The sequence below is a fragment of the Malania oleifera genome, chromosome 3 (assembly GCF_029873635.1).
Source record: "Malania oleifera isolate guangnan ecotype guangnan chromosome 3, ASM2987363v1, whole genome shotgun sequence".
Classification (NCBI taxonomy): domain Eukaryota; kingdom Viridiplantae; phylum Streptophyta; class Magnoliopsida; order Santalales; family Ximeniaceae; genus Malania; species Malania oleifera.
The window spans coordinates 63,282,209-63,307,778 of NC_080419.1; the positions used below are offsets into that span (position 1 = coordinate 63,282,209).

General features: G+C 35.3%; 1 protein-coding gene across 2 annotated transcripts in view; it reads left to right on the top strand.

Moving 5' to 3' along the window:
- Positions 1-298: 298 nt before the first annotated feature.
- Positions 299-25,570, top strand: part of LOC131150542 (CMP-sialic acid transporter 2-like) — a 54,696-nt gene continuing 29,424 nt past the window's right edge. Inside the window, exons 1-5 of one of the 2 annotated variants that reach the window (XM_058101318.1) lie at positions 299-676; positions 1,484-1,693; positions 9,901-10,017; positions 11,642-11,698; positions 14,656-14,733. In XM_058101318.1, coding sequence (XP_057957301.1) covers positions 1,526-1,693; positions 9,901-10,017; positions 11,642-11,698; positions 14,656-14,733 — 420 coding nt within the window. In that variant the 5' untranslated portion in view covers positions 299-676; positions 1,484-1,525. The remainder of the gene's footprint in view (positions 677-1,483; positions 1,694-9,900; positions 10,018-11,641; positions 11,699-14,655; positions 14,734-25,570) is intronic. The other variant, XM_058101317.1, reaches the window with a different exon arrangement.

Sequence of the window (25,570 nt, forward strand, 5' to 3'; positions counted from 1 at the left end):
AATTTTGCAGTTTTATTTTCGAAAACCAATATTCAATACTGTAAATAAAATTAAAGCTAGGGGTATTTTAGGTAGAAGGACATTTCTGGCCCACTTTCCCTTTCCAGTCCAAAAATATTTGAACGAATAATACAACCAACCTTAAGCAAAGACCGCAGAGAAAGAGAACTGATTCCATCACCCATACAATTTATTTTTCCCTCACCCCTGAGTTATGATTGGACGAGAGACGCCAACCGACGGCCCCACGAGCCATTTTCCGCCAAAAAAAAAATAAAAATAGAATGAACAATGACCGTGTTGTGAATGCGAAGCAAAAATTAAAAAACGGAGAGGAAGAGAGAGAGAGAGAGGACACGGGAGCGAAAGTAGAGAGAGATAGGAGAGGGAAGAGGAGAGAGATTTGGACTACAAATCCAACAAGTGCTTTCTTCCTCTCTCTCCTCTGCATATTCTTCGCATCTCTGCAGCTCTCAATCTCTGTATCTCTCGCCAGACTCCATTTTCTTGCCTTGAAAATTTTCTGCTAAATCTGCGAAACAGCAATTCCTTGTGATCATACATCGACAGTTTAATTTTCGGGTGACCGGGGCCCTGATCTGGACGTATACTTTACGGCTGCCGGTACCTAGTATCCGAGCGTGCCGGGGAAATGCTCACTTTGGAGATCGTTTAGGTTAGCGCGTTGTTCGAATTTCAATAATTGAATGCTGTATTCGATGCTTAAACCGAATTAATTCTGTTTTTACAAAGTTTAGTATCTGTTTTATTTTCGTAAGATCTGGTCGTTGTAACACTCGTCCTGCGTTCTTTGATTGGATTGTATTGTTTGTGGAGGGATCTTATGGCAGAATGTATGTTTTTATAGTTATTTTGTGAAAGCAATTAAATTTTTTGTGAAGATGTGGGGATCGGGTCGAATTTTGTTTATTTTTTGCGGCGGGTGGCTTTTCTTTGTCGAATACAAATAAGTTGAGCAAGTGAAGACATAGAGTCAGGATTTACTAGTTATTGATGAATGATTCCTAGAGAACACTGAAGCAAAAAACTAAAAATTGTAGTTTTGAACCTTATGTCTTATGCTGTTTGTGCCTTTGTTTGGTTGATATACTTAACAAAGCTAAGTAACTCAATGAAGCTGAGTAGTTGTAGTACGTCTGAGTGGCTATTTATGTTTCCTCATGTTTAATTAATAATTTTTCATGACTTCATCTTGCGCCTATCCACCCGCCCACATACAGACCCTCTCTCAGCGACAAAACCTGTGAATTTTTTGGTTGTGTTAATCAACTTTCCAAATTGTTATTCCAGACATTGGAAGATCCTGCTCGTGTATGCTTTTATTGGGTGTGGTTTACTTTTGATAATTGCATTTGGTCATAGATATGAACTGTACCTCAGTTATGTTCTGCTGAATTAATTTATTTCTAGCGTGGAAATGTTCTTAGCGTTGACTTGGTTCAATGGTTGATCTTTGTTGTAGATTCTATTTTGGATAGATTGACAGATTGCTTGGGGAAAACCAATGAAAAACGGGATGATAGAATGCAGTGTATGCCATTCAAAGTTGGTGTCCCCAACTACCAAAACTGTCTCAAGGGCTTATGACCGACATAGAAGCAAGATATCATCAAAGCATCGTGCCCTCAACATTTTCTTGGTTGTTGGTGATTGCATCTTAGTTGGTTTACAGGTAATTTTTATTTTATGATGGAGGCGAAAAGTGTCATTTTGGTGGGACATTTGTGTTTAAATCTAGCTAATCTGTTTGGTAGAAACTTTACTCTTGAAGTTGAGGGTAGATCGGAAGCAAGTTTTTCAACTTCAGTTTATTTCAGCTGGGTGGAGCCCCTATGCTTTTATGTCCCAGGGAGGGGGGAGGGGTTGTCACACTGGTTTCCCTCTTCCCCTCCTTTCACCTACTGAAAAAATAAAAGGCAAAAAACAATTCACATATAAAGCTAGAAGCTGCATGTCATGCTATCTTTCTAAATAGATGGTCAGTTCTGAGTACTTATTTTTATGATTGTCATGGTTATAAATATAAACTTATCCAGGATTTTTTGCCTGCAGTATGTATCCTCTCATGCCATTACAACTTAAGAAGCACTTGAGTTGCCAGAATTAATTTAGAGAAAAGTATATACATATAGAAAGGAATCAGCCAACTTTGGTCCACTTTTTATTTTTGTAGAGTACCAGTGTATAAGATTATGAATTTATGAGTGTGAGCCTTGACTCAAAGGTGAGGATTGTAGATCCAGACCTAAGCTCACAGGTTCTAATCTCCAAAATAGTCTCTCCAAGCATGGAGGGGTAATACTATACATCTTGCCCTCCCAGAACCCCAGTGGTGTGGGAGCCTCGTGCATAGGGTGTTTTACACTTGTATGAATATTAGTTAAACAGTAAAAATTAGTGCAATATGGAAAATGTATTAGATACTCCACAATAACCTTTTTAATATTCCATAACTAGCTCTCAACTATTTATATTACTCTTTTTTTAATGCTATTTTTTTAATATTCTAAAAATATCACTATAAGAAAAATTATAAAATTTCAGTAAAAAATATACTTTTACTTGGACTATATATATTTTTCACATCCAATGGTGACCAGATCCCTTTTGGAACCCAACTACGCCATGGGGCGGAGGGATCTTCTAGTAATACTTAGACTCTATTTTGTCAAAGAACTTACAATAATTCATAATAGAGTAAATGTTAGTGACATAGAAAAGTAATTTCATTAAAATTATAAAAAAATAAAAATGATGAGAATTAATAAATTTTATAAGAATAAATAAATACATATTACACAGCATATCGTATGACTAGTAAAATAAATATGAAAAATGTAGAATGACACTATAAAGTGATTGTTGTAGCAAGCAATGATAATTTTTTTGATTTTACCTAAATTGTTTATTCTTTTATTTATAATTTTTTTATGAGAAGTGTATTTGCAGAAGTCTCATTATGGCTGTGTGTTTGGCCAGCAAGAGTTTGGAATTGGTAGTATGCAAGTCATTCTGGATGTTGAATACCTAGGAATCATGTTATGACTAAATTCCAGTTTTGGTGTTTGGAAATGTTAGTAATCTTGTCTACGAAGCAGAACCCATCCATTGATTCACTAGTAGAAGGGAAAAAAATCATATTAGATAGCTTCGACTCTATGCTGTTTCCAACTTATTGAAGCGTTGACACATTTCTCACTTTGGCATGCTGCATGAGTCAAGGACACATGAAGGAAAAGAATTACAATAGTCCAGGAGTTTTTTATTAACATGGAGTTAAAGTTATATTTTCTATTTTATTTTATTTTACTTTTCCTGGGGGTGGGGGGTAATCAAGCTAGCCACTTTCTTCCCTGTTTTATTTTATAAAACAAACAATATTTGAGTTCCATGAGACATTAAACATGATATCATTGCTGCAAAACCCATAACTAAAAGGAAAGCTAAGGATCAATGAATTTCATAATTTTGATTGTCTTGGGTACATTTATAAACTAAGGCACAGAACTATTAATTTCTCATATAAATTTTGTTGAATAAATTGAGTGCATACATGGCTGACAGCATGGTGCGCAATATTGTTTGCCCTCAATGTATTTGGAAGGAGCCAAAATTTATAATGAGACTCAGGATATGGTGAAGAGGAAGTCAAAGGCAGTTAGGGTTCTGAAAATACGGAGTAGCAACAGAGATGTGCTTCTTCCCTTTCCTTGTTCTTTAGAAGACAACTTCTTTACTCAGAACTAGTTAGCATTATGCTAGGCTTGCAGAATGGAAAGGGAATAGGAATGGAATGAATGAAAATTTAAATGGAGAGAACGAAGAAATCAAGTGATACATTTGATTACATTTTTCTCGATTCCATTCCATTCCTATGTACCGAACATGCTAGAGTTGGGGGAGTGAATTGGTAATGTGTATTCACAAGTCACAAATGCATTGAGACAAGCTACTTCATGGTCTTAAATTTCCATGAATTGTCAAATCTTCCAACAAATTTTCAGCTTTCCACCACCGTAAAAATCGAAATGGCAGTCAATTTCCAGTTTACAAAAATTTTTGTCGTAATGTTTTCCAAAAATCGCAAAAATATTGAAATCTTGAAATTGCAAGGGGAACTTTTTGAGAACTTTAAACTATAGAACAATTTTTTTTTAAAAATTCAAAACCCAATTTGGAAAATTTATCTCAATTTATCTTCTTTTCTCATCAAAACTAAAGATTGTTACAAGAAGGATATGAATAGCTTTTAGACATTTGAAATTATATGACAAAATAAATTTAGGTGTTAGCTATAGCATCTTGTTTGACCATTTATGTCTAAATCATCTATATTTGTGTAATAATATTTGACTGATTTATGAGTTTTATTTATATTAATTGGATAATATATTATCATTTTTATTATATTATATGATTGCACCTCATACACCACATACCTGTCCCTGATGTATTTTATTTGTATGATTTAAGCTATAAATCTTGCGATATTATCTATACTAGTTGTTTCTAAAGTTTCATAAAAGAATTCAATGCTTTACTTCCTATTTCCATTATTTTGTGAAATTGAAATTGACATTGACATTGAAATTTCCTTGATCTTTCTGTATTATTGAGGCCTTAATAAAATCTTAGTGGAAATCAAAATTTAAGACCTTCTTGCCTTGGCAGTTTTTCACTTGATTTTTTCAGAAATTTGAAATTTTCTAATGAAAATATGGCAAACTTGAGACTTGTGTCACTTCTTAGCTTGTAGCTATGGTCCAATATGAATTTTCTGCCCCATTTTTGGGAGGATACTTGGGTTGGGGTCCTTGAGGATGTTCCTTTTCTTCTTCATGACTTGTCTTTTATGGAGGGGAATTCTTTCCTGTGGGATTTTTGTTTTTGGTTTTTTTTTTTCAAACAATGGAGATGATAAGCTAGTTTGCTTGCTGAATGCTCTTCATTCTTTTGTTCCTCATTCTGGACATGACGTTGGAGTTTGGAAAGGAGATAGTTCAGATATGATTTCCTGTTGGTACTCTTTGTTATATTTGTTGAAATTTTCTTCTCATACCTTCTTCCTGGTGGATAAAGCAATTTGGAAGGCATAGGATTAAGGCATTGTGTGGTGTCATGTCTGTTTCTTGTTTTTTGTTTTCATTGTAGCATAGTGAAAAAGTAGGTGGTGACAATGTTTAGTGTTGGAATTGGTGTGATCCCAAGAGGGGGGGGGGTGAATTGGGTTTTAAAATTTTTTGGCTGATTTAAAATATTTCGCCGATTCACCACAGTTCATATCCCATTCTTTACGTATACGTGTATGTAAAGCAAGTTTAACAATAAAAACAAACATACACGTGTGCAGTATCTTTTTTAAATCAAATGTGTGCATGAGAATGATTTTGACATTAAATAAACATTCATACACATGCTGAAATTAAAGTACAGAAATTTAAATAAGATAAAGGGAGCGACACCAGATCTGTTATCGAGGTTCGGCCAAACTAGCCTATATCCCCGCCTTGGGCTTACCCCCCAAGGATTCCACTAAACCTGCTTACTTAATCAGGCAGAGTAAAAGCCTTTTACATCTTCTCCTTACGGGGCGAGGAAAACCCTAGTTCAATTATTAGGTTGAGCCAAACTAGTCTCACTTGCGGAGTTGAGACTCCCCAATTCAATTTCGGGCTGAACCGAACCGGTGTCACTTATGGGGCTGAGACTCCCCAGTTCAATTAACGGGTTAAACCGAACCGTTACATGAAAACCATTTTTGTACATGAAAATGCTTCTGAAATACAAGCAGAGATGTACACACTAAGCTCATACAAATACACACTCCAATGATGTGAAATAATGTTCAGGGGAGTAAGGGTGCTTAACTAAATTTAAACCCTAATAAAAATTTTTCTCTAAGAAGATATTTCAATAATAATATAGGAGAACCTAGGGTTTTGTTCTTTCAATGATTTTTGCACAAATAGAATATGTATGAAAAGTGTGTATTATGTTCTCCAACAAAGATTTATGCAAGTTAGAAATACTTAGAGAATCTAGAAGTTAAGCTCAATAAAATATTTGTGCAATAAATAAATTCTCCCAAAAATATTTATCAAAGAAATAATCCTGGAGAAATGCAAGCTATACTCTCAAAGATTGATTTTCAAACAGTAAATAACAAAAGAGAGTATGTGTATGTAAATACAAGTGAAATGCCCAAAATAAAATACTCTCTTTAAAAATGATTTTGAGATAAACAAGTGAAAGAGAGTTGGAGAAATTTGTTTAAAATATTTTGCCCCAAAGAAGAAATTTTTGCAAAATATGAGTTTGGGGGAACTTTGATCAACAAAAATTGGAGAGAAATTTAGAGTTAATCAAAGTTACTAATCTGGAGTTATGAGGGGGTATTTATAGAGTTTGTGAAAAATATGACTGTTGGAGACACGCTCGGTATTTTGGAAAAAGTTTAATTAAGTTTAATGATGTTTTAAACACTTAAAAAATATTCCAACCCGAGAGCACCGGTCGACCAGGACAAGTTTGGTCGACCGGGTCAAAAATGAACTGTCGGTTCGGTCGACCGGACATGTATGTCTGGGGGCGATTTTTCATATTTGCGAGATTCGGTCAACCAGGACATTTTGAACTGAGAAGTTCGGTCGACCAGGTAGTTGGTGCATCTCCCGAGGACCCTCGGTCGACCAGAGCGTTGGAGTGCATTTTGAGCTCGGTCGACTAGGTGGTCAAAAAGTTGACTCCAAGGGAGTTCGGTCGACTGGGTGTAAATGAACTGTCAAGTTCGATCGACCGGGGCATTTTGTACATAGGATTTCGGTTGACCGAATGTGCACATTTTGTGCATTTTGGTCCTATTTAAGCCACAATCACCCTATTTCAAATGACCAAGTATGGGTATGCAAGAGTGAGTGTCCTAAGGTCATTTTTAGGTCCTTTTTGAAGACACCAAAAAAATCCGGTGTCAGTCGACCGAAGTTTTCGTAAACTTTGTTTTAGCCCCGATATTGACCCTTAAGCTATTCCAAAAACTTTGTATGATTTTTAATCTTTTTAGAAAAAGGTTTTTGGTGAGATGTGCTAGTCCCTAGGGTCTATCTCTGGTCGTTTTGAGCATTCAAACACATCATGCAGATGCATGCATTATTACAAAGCAAAGATATAAAATTAAATGCAAGTACAACAAATAAACGTCTTCTTCATCTTTTTGCTCTTCTGACTTTATGGAATGCGCTTGATCGTATGGTCCTTAAGTCCTGCAAGCTTCCATCGCCGTTTCCTTATGTGTGTGGTAAATAAATAGACCTGTTCACATGCTAAATACACACATAAAAAATATGTGCTTTGTCAGCATCAAAACAGGGATCAGACTTAAAAAGTCAACATTTAGTTCCATTGCTAGTTTTTAGCTATTTTGACATATGCATATACACGTGTGTGTACGTATATATGTGTATTTATATAGGAAACTTGTTGTGCGACTTAAATATCTAAAGTTCACTTTTGTAGATTAAATTGTTGTGTAATTTTTTATAGGTAATTATAATAAAATTGTTATGTGAATTTAAAATAAAATATCCCTAAAATTTCTGAAAATTTGAACAGAAAAGAGAAAGAAAAAACATCCACACAAAATTTTCACCAATTTTCAACCTTTATTTACACTAAGATTGTTCTTGGAATATGAAAGAGTAAGTTTAGAAATATAGTTGTTAAATAATTCCTATTTTTTGTCAAATGTCTTTTAATTTGCATTCTTTTTCATTTTTTATTATTCTAATCATGTTTTAATTGATTAAAGGTTTAAGTTTACTACAAATGGGCATGCATGTGTGTGCTCCATGGCTTCCAAGCTCTCTCTCTCTCTCAAATTAAAAAACCATGGTTTTTCTTGATAAAATTTTGCTATTGCATCCTTGTTGTTTTTCGTTTTTTTTTCTCAATAAAAAATAAGAGCAGTTATATGGGCAGTTGAAGGGGCATTTTTTTTTTGCTAGTGTTTGACTTATCTAAATTTTAATAGAATTAGTGATCAATTGATCAGTACTTGATGGTAATTTTTTTTTTTTTGGTTACTGTTACTGAAGGACGTTATGATAATTGACTGTCATATAATCCTAGAACAAAAATAAACATTTATTCAATGAGATTTTTAATTGGTTTCAATTTGGGGTATATAACTACATATGTTGTCAATTTTTTAGTTTCTGTTTTTGTTTTTTAGTTTGTCTTTTGTTTTTGTTTTCATAATTTTGTATGGTGATTCCAAACGTTTCCCAAGGCATTCACTTGGTTCTTGTTTTGAACAAAATTTAATTCTAATTGCTTGTTGCAATTGAGAAGAGAGGTTGAGGTTCTTGGTTTTAACATTTGTGTGATGTGTCTTGCTTTGAATGAGGGGAGTGATAATTTTTTACTTCATTGTTATATGTTGTCAATTTTTTAGTTTCTGTTTTTGTTTTTCAGTTTGTCTTTTGTTTTTGTTTTCATAACTTTGTATGGTGATTACAAACGTTTCCCAAGGCATTCACTTGGTTCTTGTTTTGAACAAAATTTAATTCTAATTGCTTGTTGCAATTGAGAAGACAGGTTGAGGTTCTTGGTTTTAACCTTTGTGTGATGTGTCTTGCTTTGAATGAGGGGAGTGATAATTTTGTACTTCATTGTCAAGTGGCTAAGCTGGTATGCTTTAGCCTGATTCATATTGTTTTTTTTTTTTTGGGAGGGGGGTGGGGGAGGGTTGGTTGTTGTGATGTGCTTAGTTTGTTGTCCTTTGGGTTATGTGAAAGGAAAAGAGTAATATAATCTTTAACTCGATCTATTAGATTATGCCTAGCTATTTGCTTTGGAATATTGGGATTCTTACCCTCCCTTTGGGCTTTAGCTTTTGATGTTTTTTGGATATTTCTTTGAATAATTTGCTAAGGGATTGGAGGGCAGCTCTTTTGTTATTTCTTTTGGTTGGGCTATATTCTCTTTTCTTTCTTGAGAAAACTTTTTTATTCCCAAAAAAACTGATTATAAAATTTTCATATAAAATTTGATGATAATCTGTATTTGGGCTCCTTAAGACATCCTTTTCTGATCTGTTTTTCAATGCTTCTTTGCATTGACTCACTCACCACTACCACATCTCTTTGCTTCCTAAAGTACTGGGGCTGCTGGAGGCTGGAGCTATATCAGCAGCAAGCTACTTCTTCTTGTGCGTGTGTGTGTATGAGGGTTGGTGTTAATTTTTAATGGTGGTTCATTCATATGTTGTTCAATTCACCATAATGTTGATTGTGAAATAATGTGCAGGGTAGTTCTTAGAATTTTTCAGGAATTGTAAATTTTATTCTGCTTCAATTATTTAAAAATATAGACTAGTAAGTCTGTAGTCTCCCTTTAATGTGGAAGAGGGTGAAATAATGGTTCCATTTGATGAGTGTTTTGACGGAAGTATCTTCGTATATTTTTTGGTTTTTGATTTTCACTTTTTATATTTTTAGGTTTATAAGGTTAAAAATCCTCAAGTGCTTTCCTTTACTTTGAAGTACCTTAAATGTTGTAAGTTACAGCAAATGGAGTTAAGTTTTTGATGGAATCAAGGCCGTGGGTCTTGCTGTTAGATTTTCGATATTTAAATATTGAAATGTGGGTTCGAAGGCTGATTTATCAATTACTTCGGTGTATCTTCTTTTAAACCTAGGGCAAAATACTGCTTATTCCTGATATCACATGTTTGAACAAGGTACTTGTATTAGAATTTTTAATGCATGGAATACTGCAATACGGGGAAGATTTGATATCTGTGTTTATATGTGAGATCTATCATATCTGTATGTTTTATTCGGTATTTGGTACTCATAATTATGCGCTGTCTTTTTCCTGCAGCCTATTTTGGTTTTTATGTCCAAGGTGGATGGGAGTTTCAAGTTTAGCCCCATTAGTGTTAACTTTTTGACAGAGGTTGCGAAGGTCCTCTTTGCAATTGTTATGCTTCTGTTCCAGGTATATCACTTTTTCTTTATTTCATATATAAAATGTACATTTTTTTTAAAAAAAATTGATTTTCTTGCAATATCTTTTTTACAAAAAAAAAAAAAATTTAACTGAAATCTTGCTAAGATTATGAAACAATGATATCAAAATAAATGATTTTTTTTTAATTAGATTTTAGTATTTGATGTTGTTGTCTAAAATGAAGAGAATCATAACTACTATTTTGGGGATTTTGGTAACCATAATAGAGGCAGTGAAGTTGGCCTTGCTAGTAACGACTTGAGTGTATCTTGAAGCTCTTCATTTTAATATCAGGCTCGAAATATGAGGCCCAAAGAAACAGTGGGAGAATTTGTAAATAGTTATTTTCTGGTAATGTTTCCACTTTAATAATGTGGAATGTGTACTTATATATTCATTTTGATGGTAAAAGAAAGAGTTATAAAGAGAGAGGAAGAGAGTGCTAGCTAAAAGACGATGAAGTGTCCTCATGACTAGTTAATTAATTAATTGATTTACTAAAAGGACTTATTCAACCCTTCTTCAAGCCCCTCCCATGATGGAGACTTTAAACCAGACCTTGCCGTGTGCTTCCTTACCTCACATTTTTCCCCTCTTGCAGTATCTTTTTTGGGTTAACTCTCTTCCCCCCACTTTCGTACTTCATTTACCATCCAATCCAGTCTCCCTTCTGTTTGCAATTTGTCAGCCTTCTTATCTTGGAGTGCTTTAGCCGCATAATCCTCTTCATCAACTCCCTTTTCTGGAGAAAAAGGAGTTGGTAAAATACCTTTAGCTTTTTAAGATCTTGCTCTCCTATACGGTTTTAAATAGCACTACTGGATAGTGTAGCGTGACTGCTGCAGGTATAGTGCAAGTAGTAGATAATGTTACATTGTGGGAATTGGATGTAATGGTGATGAAATTTGTTCAAGCATGCACAACCTTGTCTATATCATCTATTTGCATGTTTTGGGGCCCTATCCTTTCTCAATAAGACTTTTAATGTATTATCTATCCTTTAGTTCAACTTTCTAACATTGTCTTGTAAGGTAATAAGTTTTATATTGGTTTTGAAATGCTGTTGAGTCGTAAGGATATCTGGGAGTCCAAAAATCCTTTACATAATGGTTCTGGTACAACGACAACAACCACAATAAACAAGCCTTAAGTTCCACCATTTGGGGTTGGCTATATGAATCATTTTTCCCCAATTCACATGATCAAGGGCATTTTCTTTTTTTGCCAATTCACGTGATCAACGGCATTTTCTTTGACTAACTTAAGAGCTATTAAATTCTTATTTAGTGCCTCATTCCAAGTTATTTTAGTCTACCCCTTCCACTTCTGGGACCATTTACAATGACTAGCTTACTCCGTCTCACTGGTGCACTACTTGGTTCTGGTGACTATTCAAAGTTAACCCATAATAACGGTCTTAATGGAACTCCTCTGCAATTGGGGAATGTATTTTGAATCGTGGCATTAGGCATGCATGCTCATCTCGGGCATAAAAAATAAAAAAAATAAAGAATAGATATTTTATCCAAAAAATTCCAAGATTTTGTATTGTTTCATTTGTTAATGAGCTTAAACGTGTAGTAATCTTGTTATATTTTTATATGATCTGCAGGCTAGGCACCAGAAAGTTGGTGAGAAACCCCTTCTCTCAGTTTCTACATTTGTACAGGTACTCTCTGCTCCACAGAAATTACAAAATTTGCATTTTAATTTTCCCATTTGTATTAGAATGTTTGTACTTATATTGCAAAGCAAATTTTGAGAAACATTCTTTTATTTTCTTGGGGAAATAAGGGGATGCATTGATAAACAATGCAGAGCTCTTAGAGGCCATCCAGGAGAAACTAAATATTTTGAATGTAGTGGTTGTTTTTGCTTCCTTGCTGGTGCAGTGCACAAGTATAACTTGTGTCTTTTCAGATATGAAATCCATTTCATTGTACCTGAATTTTAATATTTATTTGTGGTTTCTTTATAGTTTGATGAACTAGATGTAAATGGTGATGGTTGCGCTTTTATTGTCATGGATATGTGTTTGCATTGTGTATATGTTTATTCAAGTGTATACATTTCATTTAGATGGGTATTCTCTAGTTTTTGCTTGCTAGATAGATGATGGTTAGAAGAGAGGGGAAAAGGGAGTGATTTAAGCCCCTATCTGGTGGCAGTTAAAAGTGCTCATTGCACTTACCACTTAAAATAACTTTGTGCGCAAACAAGTGTTAAGAAAAAGTGCCTATTATATTAAGTAGTTAAAAAACTTTTTATTTTGATTGGGTTCTTATAAGCAATCCTGATGGCTTTTGGTACTTCTATGCAGAAGTGCTACTTCACAGTGGCAAAAACTCGTAATTTTGACCTAATAATGTTTAGTAATTTTTATATTTTTCATATATTTTACTATCTTGTTATTTTGAGTCATATATTATTATAATATATAATTTTTTAATAAAAATATTTATCTATGAAATTTAATGTATAATAACTTTATGTAAATGTATAAATTTATTTGAATAAATTAAATATATAATGGGATATATTTTAAATTTTTAATTTTATTAAGTAGAAATCATAATTTAGTAATAATTTCACTACATCATTATGACTAAAAATTATATTTTATTAAATTATTTACAAATAACAAATTAATGATGTCATTAAAGATATATACAATAGAGTAATGACTATAGTTAAGACTGTAAGAGTTGAGTTCAGAGAATTCCCAATCATTGATGGTGCATATCAAGGTTCTACTTTGAGCCCTTATTTTTTCGCTTTAGTGATTGACGAACTCACAACGAGATCCCATGGTGTATGTTGTTTGCAGATGATATTGTCTTGATTGATGAAAGTAGGAGTGGAGTAGAATATAAATTAGAACTATGGACAACAACTTTAGAGTTTAGGGGACTTAGGAAAAGTAGAAATAATATAGAATATATGTAATGTAATTTCAGCCAATTAGGAGGAATATTGGAGATGAGGTTAGACTTGAGAATCAAGAAATTAATGGCACTAGTAGATTTCATTACGTTGGATCTATTATGTAAGCGGAAGGAGAAAAGGAAGAGGATGTAATATGTAGAGTTAAAGCAGGTTGGATAATATGGAGGAGTGCTTTGTGGGTGCTGTGTGATCGTAGAATACCCTTAAAATTGAAAGAAAAGTTCTATAATACAACTATAAGACCAGTCATGCTCTATGGATTATAATGTTGGATAGCTAAGAAACAACATATCCAAAAGTTAAAAGTTGTCGAGATGCAAAGTATAAGGTGGATGAGTGGTATAATATTAAAAATATTAATTAAGGAACAAACATATTCCCAATAAGTTAGGTATAGAGCCACTAGAAGATATGGGACGAGCAGTTTAGATGGTTTGGATTTTGATGCTGGCCAAGTAGTGCACTAGTGAGGAGGAGTGAGTCATTGTAACTGGTAATATAAGGGGTAAGGATAAATACCTAACATAACATGGAAAGGAAGGATTTCCTAGCTCTAAATTAGTGAGGAAAATGCCCTTGATCGTGTGAATTGGCAGAAAAGAGTTCATATTACGGACCCCACCTAGTTAGACTTGAGGCTTGATGTTGTTGTTGTCGTCGTATTTACAAACAGCTCTTGCATAAACATAAGCCTTTTTACTAAGTAAACCTAATACTTTGAGTTTAGGACCCAAAAGCCCTTGATCCTATTTTCTAGAATCGGCCTCCAAATAGGATTGAAGTGATCCATCCATTGGCTGGATATCAGTTAAGTGTCCTTGTTATCTTGTTGTCTAGATTGCCTCCATTTTTAATTTAGAAATTTTTGCTTGATGTCTATGTCTCTGCCAAGTTCTTTAAGTGGGAATGAGCTAGGTGGAGTTGGAGTTGGCATTATTCCTAGTATTTTTTTTTGGAAACTCGAAAGAGTTGAAATTAATTCCTAAGAGGAATACTGGCATGGTATTTTTTATTTTATTTTATTTTATTTTATTTTTGGGGTACATTAGAAATCTCCCTCTCCCTCTCTTCTCAATTCATCCATGCAGCTATGCACATATTCTATCTAAGAAGGCTAGTGACACGTGACTATCTGGGCTTTACATGGCTTTCAGGTGATGAAACCAAGTCAGTATTATTTGGCCTGTAAAACTTGTGGTTACTTATTCCTGTCAGTCAGGAAGTTGCTCAAAACAAAATAATGCTTTCCTGTGTAACTTTTGTGGTGGTCATTAGATATTATCTTTTGCCGAGGTTTCAATTGGAACATCGATGGTTAAGTTTCTGTTCTTTCTCATAGCAGTTCATGGCAATGTCATGTTTTCTGTTTGTATTGCTTTGTAACTATAAGTTCTTTCCAGTAGGGCAGTTGTCTATGATTAGGAACTTGCATTACTCTGAGAGCTTGTATTGCGTATAGGATTTTGGTCATGATATTTCTCTTCATTTCTGTCTGATTATTGTGGGTGAAGCTTGCATGGATTTTGGAAGTTTTGCATGTCCACCTATTGGTTCTCAATTTATCATGTTCTTTAATTTGTGAATTATTGGTTTTAGAAATTACATTATGTAAACGTCTATAGCAAGTTCATGTTCTATGGCCTCCAGTTCCCATAATTCCATATCTTTTTTACCCTGCAGGCAGCCCGCAACAATGTTCTCCTTGCTGTTCCAGCACTTCTTTATGCTATTAATAACTATCTAAAGTTCATTATGCAGGTATATATCTATATTTTTCCAAGTAGGCTTTCAGCAAATATTTGATCTTCCAGGGTCTTTTGTAATTGCATTAAAAATGTTGTTCCTAATGATGCATGATAATGGGTGACTTGATTCTTGCTACTGGCGCCATTCTGTTTCTTGAATAGGCTAGGGGACGTGCCTTGCAGAATTTGATTAGATGCTTACATGTGCTGAATGCCTGCTAAGTTTTCTTTATTTTTAAGTTAACCTCAGATCGGGTGGGTTGTGCGCTCCTGTTTGATCAGTTGCTTGAGAGGAGAGAGGAAAAGAAATAAAAGGAGAGAAAATTAAATTAAATAGAAGGGAAGAGAGTAGAGAGTGAGGAAAACGTTCTTATTCTGAGAAGGAAAATACTGTAAATCCAGGAAACACACCCCCTTAAAGCACCCTGCAGCAAATACCCATAATGAAGCCAAAGACTGAATCCTATCCCAGAGCTAAGACCAAGACATCTTCTTTCCCCTAAAAACACCTGCAATCCTCTTCAATCAAATACCTGACAAAACAGCAAAAATCTAAACCTCCACAATGCCAAATCATCTCCACTCCTACGTAGCCTAGTGAAGGATGAAGCCAAAAAATCTTCCACCAAATGTGGACAATGGCACACATCAAAGGATAAAGCCGTAGAAGGCCTGTTCTGCAAGACTGCAACATACTGTTGATGCTAACTCTAATAAGAATGACCAATCAAATAAAAACCTTAATTTTTGAGCAGATTTTGTCCTTCCAAATACTACCATGAAGATAATTTTGAACCTAATGATCAAAGAAATATTTACAAGAAAAATTCCTCAAGAGTGAAGAGTCCACAACCGAGTGCCTTTCCTATTGGAAGGATGGAAGCCGTCCAACAAGAACAACGAGGCTGAGAGTTCCCCCACTTCCCTATTATTAAGAGACCTACAAAAATGGAAATCCTAATTCCTAAGAAAAGTTATCCTCATTAATGATAAAAAAAAAGAGGAGATAACCCCAACATGCGATGAGGATAGGCAATAGAGACGCAGGAAAGAATGAAAATCTTAGAATAAGTTGATAATCCGTCCAATTTTCTTCCCGAAATGAATGTGAGAGCCATTTCCAGAGACAAGTTTAGTGAAAGGGATAAAAAGAGAATAGAGCTGTGAAATACACCTCCAAGGACTCTCAAAGGAACATCTTATCCCCATATTTGCATTCCACCCATTCTCCTACATGCCAAGTTCACTTCTACTAACTCTTTGCCAGAGGGAATTCTCTTTGAAGGGAAAACTTCCATAGGCATTTGTCCACCTGATATTTTTAGACAACTTTCCAAGGTCCAAACCCCCCTTAGACCTTCAAACCAACTCCGAACTAACTAGATTATCCTTCTCCTCCCCAGTCTAGACCAAAATCTCTCGTGGCTCGTTCAGTATACCTAGCCTTACAGGAACTCTAGAAAATAGACAGAAAATAAAGAGGTGATGTAGGACTGATATTAGAATTTAAATATCGAGATAGAATTGAAATTAGAAGAAGATATGAAGAAGAGAAGAAGAAGAAGAGAAGAAGAAGAAGAAGAAAAGTAGCAGCAGCAGTGGGAGACAGAACAAAAAGAAAAGAACAGAGAAGGGGAAAAGAACAGAGAAGGGGAAGAACATAACAGAATAGAGGTGAGAGACAGAATTAGAAGAGAGATAAGAGAAGGAAGAAGGAGAAGAGAGGAGGAAGAAGAAGAGCGGAACCTGAGGGAGAGAGAGAGAGAGAGAGAGAGAGAGGGAAACTGCAATCTGATTCAAAACATTAACTTACATGTCCTGCACTTATACCTACTAACTATAACACATATTTACATAAAAGGCACAGTAAAAGAAGAAATTACAAAATAACCCTAAAGTACTTAAATACACAAAGTAAACCTAAATTGACTGAACTTATAAAATAACAAGCTTTCCCAAACTAACATATAAAAATCTCAATACAATATGAACGTCTAAAGTCCTCCATTGGTGGTTCTCCATCAAACTCCCTTTGTTAGAGAAAACTCGACCTTGAGTTTTGTAATGGTGTAGTAGCTCTAGTCCCATGTGAGGGAACAAAGTCAAACGTGCAGGCAAATCAAGAGGAGACGCGATCTGCATTGCATTGTCAATCATCATTGAAGAATATGTGGTAGATTGTCCAACCGCAAGTAGCATAGAAGGCTGCAATGTCCTCTGATAAAATAGCAAGTCCTCCAAACAAGAAATCAATTTAATATTCAAATCTATTGGCAGCTCAAGCAAATATGCATTTGGTCCATACTCTAAGATGATGGACAACGTTTTAGGGAGAAGATGAATGGGATGGGGCAGCAAGTTTACTGGATTGAGGAGAAATAATCTCAAGAGGATTTTCATCAATAGGTTCCATGATTGAAGAGTTTTCAACCAACTCTACGACAGACAATCGTTCCTCGCTCTTTGGGTTAGGAATGGTAAACTGAGGTTGAAGAGCAAGGTCATTGACAAGCATATCTGTCATAGCAGTTGGCAACTCATCTTGCTGTTCATTGCAAATTTCAAAAACCAAGTGTTCACAAATCAAGGTCCATCTCTGGCCTAGAGGCCCCAACAGTGCTTAGGGTCACTAATGACAAGTCTACGACCTCATTTTGAGAAGATTCATGACCCACATCAACAGAAGAATCAAAAAATTATCCTCTAGTTATTTGCATGTCATTTATGTTGTCATGATATTCTATTATGCAACAATTTGGATGGGCACTATTAATATCCTTAACAAGTTGAGTTTTCTCATGAACATCTTCGGTGGGCCTAGGACTACCTTATGATCATTGAGAAGATTCACGAGTCACATCCACTGGAAAATAAAAAAATTGTGCACTAGTAATATGCAAATCATTTATGTAGTCATGATACTCAGTTACATGAGAATTTGCATTGGAACTTTTGATATTTGATTGTCTGTCCTCAACAATTCAAGTTTTCTCTTGAACATATTGTGAGGATCTAGGAATACTAAGCGACCATGGAAATTGATCTAGAATGATGAAATTTTTTAAGATAGGAAGTGGTGTTATAGATTGTGGTTGGAAATATCTCTCTGCTTCCAAAGCCATGAGGTAAGCCTCATATAGAGTAGTGGGATATTTTTGAATTCACATAATCATAAACCTTTGATTTCTTCCCTTAACCCCTTGAACAAAATTACCATTCTAGGTTCCTTACCGATAAATGAGGTCTCTAAATTTGTATTAATCGGTGACACTAGAGGAAAGTTGTCTAAGACTACACAATTGGTCTAGCAATTGTTGAGAATTGCCAACTATGTAGGAACCACATACGGAATTTACTCATTTTTTTTGTTCGAACAGAAAGTAAATATGGACTGATGCAAACTAGAACAAGTACCAAATATATGAGCAACATTAAATCAATTTCTGCATAGTCCAAGTAGTGTTAAGTCCATACAATGTTACCAAAATCTCCTTGTTCTGACTTCGTAGTTTTGAGATTTCAAATATTTCACTTCAACTTCTCACAGATGCTTCAATTACTATGATAGCACACTGATTTTACCCTCCACAAATAGGAACTAAGCAATCCAAGATTAGTTTCTTCAAATTAACATCAAAATTTTATGGAGGGAAACCAATTTTTCACTGTAAAATCTCAAAACAGAGCAACTAGGCCTCAATTTGGATGTTGGCAGACCTTCAAAACTCTGAAATTTGCTTGAGCAGCCCAAGATTAGGGTGTAAACCAAGCTTGATACTTCAATATTCACTCAGAAAGCTTCAAAATGTCAGGTAAAATCCAAATTCTTGAAGCTGGAAGCAATTTCTCTCGAATCTGAGCAAAACAGGGAAAGTCTGGCAACTTTGCCAAGCGCATGGCCGGCGCATGTGGCACGTGAACCACTGTCAGGGCTTCTCTGGCAATGAGCTTCTGGGTGGAAGCAGATAAGAGGGTGGGGATTCCAGTGAGGGTGGCTGTGCAGGAAGAAAATTGCAGGAAACGGGGGATTTAGGGGGAGTCGATTGGAAAGTTTTCAGGAGTGTGGTGCCTCTCCGGTGATCATATGGCAATGAAATTTTGAGGGGTGGTGTTTTTTGGGTGTTTGATTTTGGTGGTAATGGAGGTGTTGTGGTTTGGTTGGTGGAAATTAGAGTTTCAAAACCCTGGGGCACGACTGTAATTTCCTGGAAAAGTTGTAGGCTGATGAATGCTTCTGTTTTCTGGGATTTTCCTGCAACTTATGAATGGATATTGCAGCAATGAAGCCTGATAGAGAATGCAATCATGTGGTGGATGTGGTTTGAGTTTATGGATGAACCTTAATTGATATTGTTGTAGGAGTTCCAAATCTGATGGAAGAACAGCAACAGGGAAGTCTGGGAATGAATCGAATTAGGCTCTGATACCAATTTGATGTAGGACATAAATTAGAATTTATGTATGTAGATAGAACTGAAAGAATTAGAAGAAGAAGATAAGAAGAAGAGAAGAAGAAGAAGAGAAGTAGCAGCAGCAGTGGGGAGACAGAACAGAAAGAGAAGAACAGAACAGAACAGAACAGACGTGAGAGACAGAATTAGAAGAGAGATAAGAGAAGGAAGAAGGAAAAGGGAGGAGGAAGAGGAAGAAGAGCAGAACCTGCGGGAGAGAGAGTGAGACAGAGGGAAACTGCAATCTGATTCAAAACAATAACTTACATGTCCAGCACTTATACCCACTGCTAACTAGAACAAATATTTACATAAAAGCCACAATAAAACAAGAAATTACAAAATAACCCTAAAGTACTTAAATACACAAAATAGACCTAGTGACTGAACTTCTAAAAATAACAGGCTTTCCCGAACTAACATATAAAAACCTAGATACAATATGAACATCTAAAATCCTCCATTGGTGGTTCTCCATCAAGAGGGATACTGACAACTTAAATGAGGGTGATACAACCACCTAGAGAAAAAAGAGCATCCTTCCACCCATCTAGCCTCTCACACACCTCCACCATAGGAACAATAGACATAAGATATCCACCAAAGGAACCCCTAAATAAGTCAAAAGTCACTCTAAAATACCACACCTAGCTAAAGAGGGTTATCCAAAGCTTTCACTCAATTTAATTCCAGCTATCCCACTTTTGCTCAAATTTAATTTCAAGCCCGAAACCTTCTCAAATATTTGTATTAACACATTCAAAAACGATTCTGTACGATCTTTGAAGGGAAAAAAAAATGTATCATTAGCTTACTGAAAGTGAGGCCCACCACCCCAACACTTCCGGTCTAGTCCCTCTCACAAAACCTCTTGCTGCTGTCCTATCTACCAATCTGCTTGAGATATTGACCACAAGAACAAACAAGGAGAAAATGGACCCCCTTGCCCAACACCCATTTGAATCCTTAAACCATGACTCAGGTTCTCCATTAATGATGACTGGAAAAGAAGCCTTAGTTAAGCATCCCTTCATCCAATTCCTCTACCTCTCCCTAAAACCCTTCCTAGCCATAACCTGTTACGAAATTCAGCCAACTCTTACCACAAGTATTTTCCAGATCCAGTTTAAAACGAGTCTCCCTCTTTTTACACCTACTTACGTCCTCCACAACTTTATTCACTACTCAAATAGCATCTACAATCTGCTTACCCAAGGCACTTTGAGCTTGAGAAATAGTGTGTCCTATCACAAAATTCAGCCTATTCCCAGCAGTAATCTTATACACACTGGTGGGCTGAAAATCAGCAACCTTGATCAACCAACTCTCTTTAGGCACCAAAGTAATGACGGTAGAGTTGATGCTTTTACCCAAAATTCTTTAAAAATAGAACTTGTTAAAAATACATTAATTAAATCCTCCCTAATCACACCCCAACAATCTAGAGAGAAAGCCACACTAAATCCATGTGGATGTGGAGCCTTGCCCATTTCCATCCTAAACACCACTGCCCTCACTGTGTTCTCCTTAGAAGGTCTCTCCAACGAAACCACCTGATCTCTAGGAATAGGACTTCACTCCAAACCCTCATACATAGGCCTATACCCACTTCCTTATAAAGCTTGATTTTTGTTTTCTTGTGATCTCATTAGCTATTAAAGAAGAATCAGAGGTGAACTCACCCCCCATCTCAATTCTAATTCTCTCATTAAATTCCATCTTATTGTTCCATTAGCCAAATCTATGAAAATAATTGAAGTTGCATGCACTTTGCCTAACCCATTTGAATTTTTTCTTCTCCTCCTCCCTTACCTAAAATCATTTTCTTTGACTCGTTTTTCAGTACACCCTCTTATCCTTCACACACTCCATCAAGATGAAACTCCATTCCTCTTTCATGATTTCATCTTGAACATATCAATGTTTCCTAGAGTGCTAGACTTCTTAACCTTTATATCTCTAAAAGCTTCCACATTCCACTTCTCCAACACCTCCTTGAGTTTTTTAAGTTCTTTTGTAGACCCAAAGCCTTCCAACCCCTTTTCATCATCCTCACTCCAAGAGCAAAAATCGAGCCACATGTTTTCAAACCTAAACAGAGTATGGCCCCATTTGACCTTTCTAGACTCCTAAAAGAGTAGGAAAATGATCCGACGCTATATATTATATACCTTTTAATAGCACACAATTAACATATGGGTATGAAAATGGGGAATTAAATAAAAATAGGAGGCATTTTATCGGGATTATAGTTATGTACGATAATATGCACTTAATCTTTTGTAAGAAAGCGGCATAAAAATTGTTCCCTTGCAATCTCATTCCTAGGAATAAGAGGCCTGCATAATGGGAATATTTTTGTTTGGTTTGTGTTATGAGATTCCCAAGATTGTACACAAGTCGCCCATTTGTCACTGTTTAGTATTTTGCTTCAACATGGGAATCTTGATAGACTGTAAATTGAGATTACCATTATACCCTTGACCTGCGTATATATGAAAATAATCATATTTGCAGCACAAAAAAACTAAGAATCTGTACTAGATTAACTACATGTCCTTAAAATTTCGACTTCTAGAGTACCGATACTTCAAGAAGGGGGAAGCTTTGTTGTCTGACAAAGACGACCCAGACATGTGTTGGACACTTCTCCGGTGTGTCAGGCTTCTTTTTATTTCTGGACAAGTGTTGGATGGAAAATATGAAATGCTGGACACTTATGTGACCGGGGACCATGTTGTAATACTATCAAATTTAGAGAATTTTTTTTTTAATATTTTAAAAAATATTAGTTGTGTAAATTAAGTGAACTTTTATCTTACATCAACCAACATTACCTAAAAACCATATTTATCAACATTTGATGCAAATTCAATGAGGCTTCAAAACTATTTTGACCATATTTGGGTAATTGGATTATAAAATGCATTATTAACACACTCATATATGAAAATATTTATATATTTTTTTAAACTCTGTTTTCTGGTGTGTCATGTCTTGAATTTTTAGGATTTGATGTGTCAACATGCCTAGGACATGTGTATCATGTTGGACACCTTTGTCTGTGTCTTTGCTTCATAGATTTTAACCTTTGTAAATAACCTAAAAATAAAATAAAATCCAATACATAATAATTGTTGGTAAAGTGCCCAAGCTATGGTCAGCATAGTTATCAAATTGTGAATCAAAATTCCAATTCGGTGAATCATGAATCGAGAATCGAATCGTAAGATTAGGTATAAAATTTGAAAAATTGATTCCAAATAACATGAACTTATGTACAACAAAATAAAATAGCAAAACACATTGAAATTTCAACAAATATGGATCAATCATGTTGTTAACTAGAACGACACTTGCCTTTGAAGCAAGTTTTGTAGGTCTGAATCCTACCATGATCTATTTAACTCTACATATATTTATATAAAGGAAAAACTAGCCATAGACAAAAAGATATACCATGATCTATCCATCCCATCTCTATTAAGTATGAAGTTATGGTAGTTTGCCACAAAATTATAAGCTAACACGTGTTAAAAGATATCTACAAGCCCACATTTCATATTTATAAAACAAAAACAAACTGAACTCTAAACCATCAATGATAGAATATAGATTGCTAGTGTGCAATGTAGTGCATCATCATTCATCATCCCATTTCCTTAACACAAGGTCATTGTCATCATCATCATCATCATCATCATCTACCACAATCATCTTTCCTTGTTCCTCTATTTTTCATCTTCTTCCTCTTCATCAATTAGATCAATGCCATCTTCTTCAACATTTTTTCCTTTTCCTTCTATGATCGAATCTCAAGTTCCATGGTCCTACATGATAATATGACATATAAAATTATTAAAACATGATAATTATTTCTAAAGCTCCATCCTCCATTCATAAACTAATTATTTATAGAGCAACAAATATAAGGTTATACAACTTATAGCTCTAATTCTTTTCTTACTATTTCCAACTCCTCCATTATCTTCAAAGCTCTCATTGACATTCATCCATGAAATGTCTTAAGGTAGACAAGGGCCTTCTTTTTTGGTAATCCATTCATCGTCTAATTCCATGTCCAATAAGCAAATTAGATCATATGTCTCACCACTTTGTTGCCTCCTCGATTGCCTTAGCTCTAGTTGAATATTGTACTTAATAAAGACGAGTATTTAATCTTTGTCATTCCAACCAATTCCTTTTTTTAGAGTGGACATGACCAAATGTGCTCCAATTTCTCTCACATCTTGTGGCACTACATGTGAGGCTAAGGACTTGTATTGCAAGTCTTTGAAGCTTCTTGCACTCTTCATAACTCTCCCACCATAAAGCTATACATGGGATCAAAACAAATGAATAAACATAATATCATATTTTTGGTTGTGAACCAAAAATAAAAAAAACTAAACAATGAAAAAATTGTTATAAAGGTAAGTAGGCAACTATCGGATTGATATAATACCAGGTTGTTTCTTGTCTTTTGTTAGTGTAGCCATGCTTAAGCCAAAAATCACTCTAGCTTTTTTGAACTTTTCCAATTGTTGATCAATCTTGATTCTTGTTTTAACATTTGGATACATTTTTTCAATAGTTTTATATAGACCAATTTTGACTTCCATGCATGGTTCGAAATCGTGGTCGTGGGTAACGTTGTGTAACGGTCGTGGGTGTCGCGGGACGCGGGTGTTACGTAACGGGAAGCGGGCGTAACGGTCGTGAATTTTTTTCACGCATGCACAACTAGGGGTGTACAAAAATTACCGAAAAACCGAAAACTGCACCGAAACAATAAACGGTTCGGTTTTTTGGTTTTCGGTTCTGGTTGCGGTTTGGAAAAATTAAAAAATTCGGTTTCGGTTTCGGTTTCAGTTTCGGTTTCAGTTTTGGTTTTTAAGTTTAAACCGAACCGACAAAACCGAAAAACCGATTTACATATATATAATTATATATAGTTATATACATGGACCATAGTAGTCAAAGGCATGAGGCGAGCCGAGGCACAAAGGGTCTTTGAAGCCGAGGCGCGAGGCGTGAGGCGAAGGCACGTGCCTCACGAAGGTGAGGTGCACAATTATTAAAATGGTGTGAAATATCTATTTGGGGTAATTTATATATGAACATATGAATATCTAGTGATATTAGAATTTAAAATGTCAAAACATTCAATAAAAAAATTGGAAATTTAATAAAATTGCCAAGACGAAGCCCAAAAGCATCAACAATTCAACATAGTTCAACATCAAAAGAAAAGAGTACAATAAAAGATTTCAAAATATAAAATCTAAAAATCCTCCTCAATCATCACTCATCACTCATCATCAACTAAGTCGGTGAAGATATCATCATCTTCCTCTTCATCATCAGAACTGTTTTCTCCAACATCTTTTTCCTCTTCCGTCTCCTCTGCACTATCCACTTGGATTTCATCCTCATCTACAAGTTCCAACATTGTTGTCCGATCCCTAGCACTGGTTGCACTACTAGATGAAGCCCTTCCTCTTCCTTTAGACGATGATGGCATATTTGTACTTATTCTTGATCTAGTGTGATGCGGGGGGTTATTTAGTCCAGCAGCTCTAGCAACAGAATCCCAAGTCAAATTATCATCTTCAAACACAAGTTCATCATCCTCATCAGAATCACCATCCATCCTACCGATCAACCACTCATTACTATCATCAATGTCCTTTAGGAGGATGGGATCAATGGTGTCACGTTTGTCGTATCGACGCCTCAAAGTTCGATTATATTTCACAAATACCAAATCATTCAAGCATTGCTGGGATAGCCTATTTCTCCTTTTGCTATGAAGCTGCAAAAGTTTAAAGTAATATGGTTAATAATGATTCTAAAAAGCAGTAGATTGGTAGTTCTTGTTCTTTAATAATTAATCCATGATATACTAATGACTTAAATGTTGGAATATGCTCCAATTTCTTTCGCAGCCGGTAGCACTACACGTGAGGCTAAGAATTTTTACAGCAAACTTTTGCAAGTTTGGAGTTGTTGATCCATATGCCATCCACCATTGCGCTGTTATAAAATAAATTTTAAATGAATACCTACTAGGTAAATAGCAAAAATAATTTTCAAAAATGAAGAGGTAGTACAAATGCCACTTTACCTGGTGCTTTTGTCTTCCTTTGTCTCACTGCCAAACTAATTCCAAAGACGCCACTAGCGGCATTGTATTTTTCCAACTCATTTGAAACTTTATCTTGCATTTCAATAATTGGCAGTAACTTTCCAATACATTTGTACAAACCCGTCATAATTTCTTCATCTTGCAAAATGTTGGGGTTTGAATAGAAAAATTCTGGATTCAAGTAGTGTGCAGCTGCATGCAACGGTTGATGGAGTTGGCATCCCCACCTCGTATCAATAATTTCAAATGCC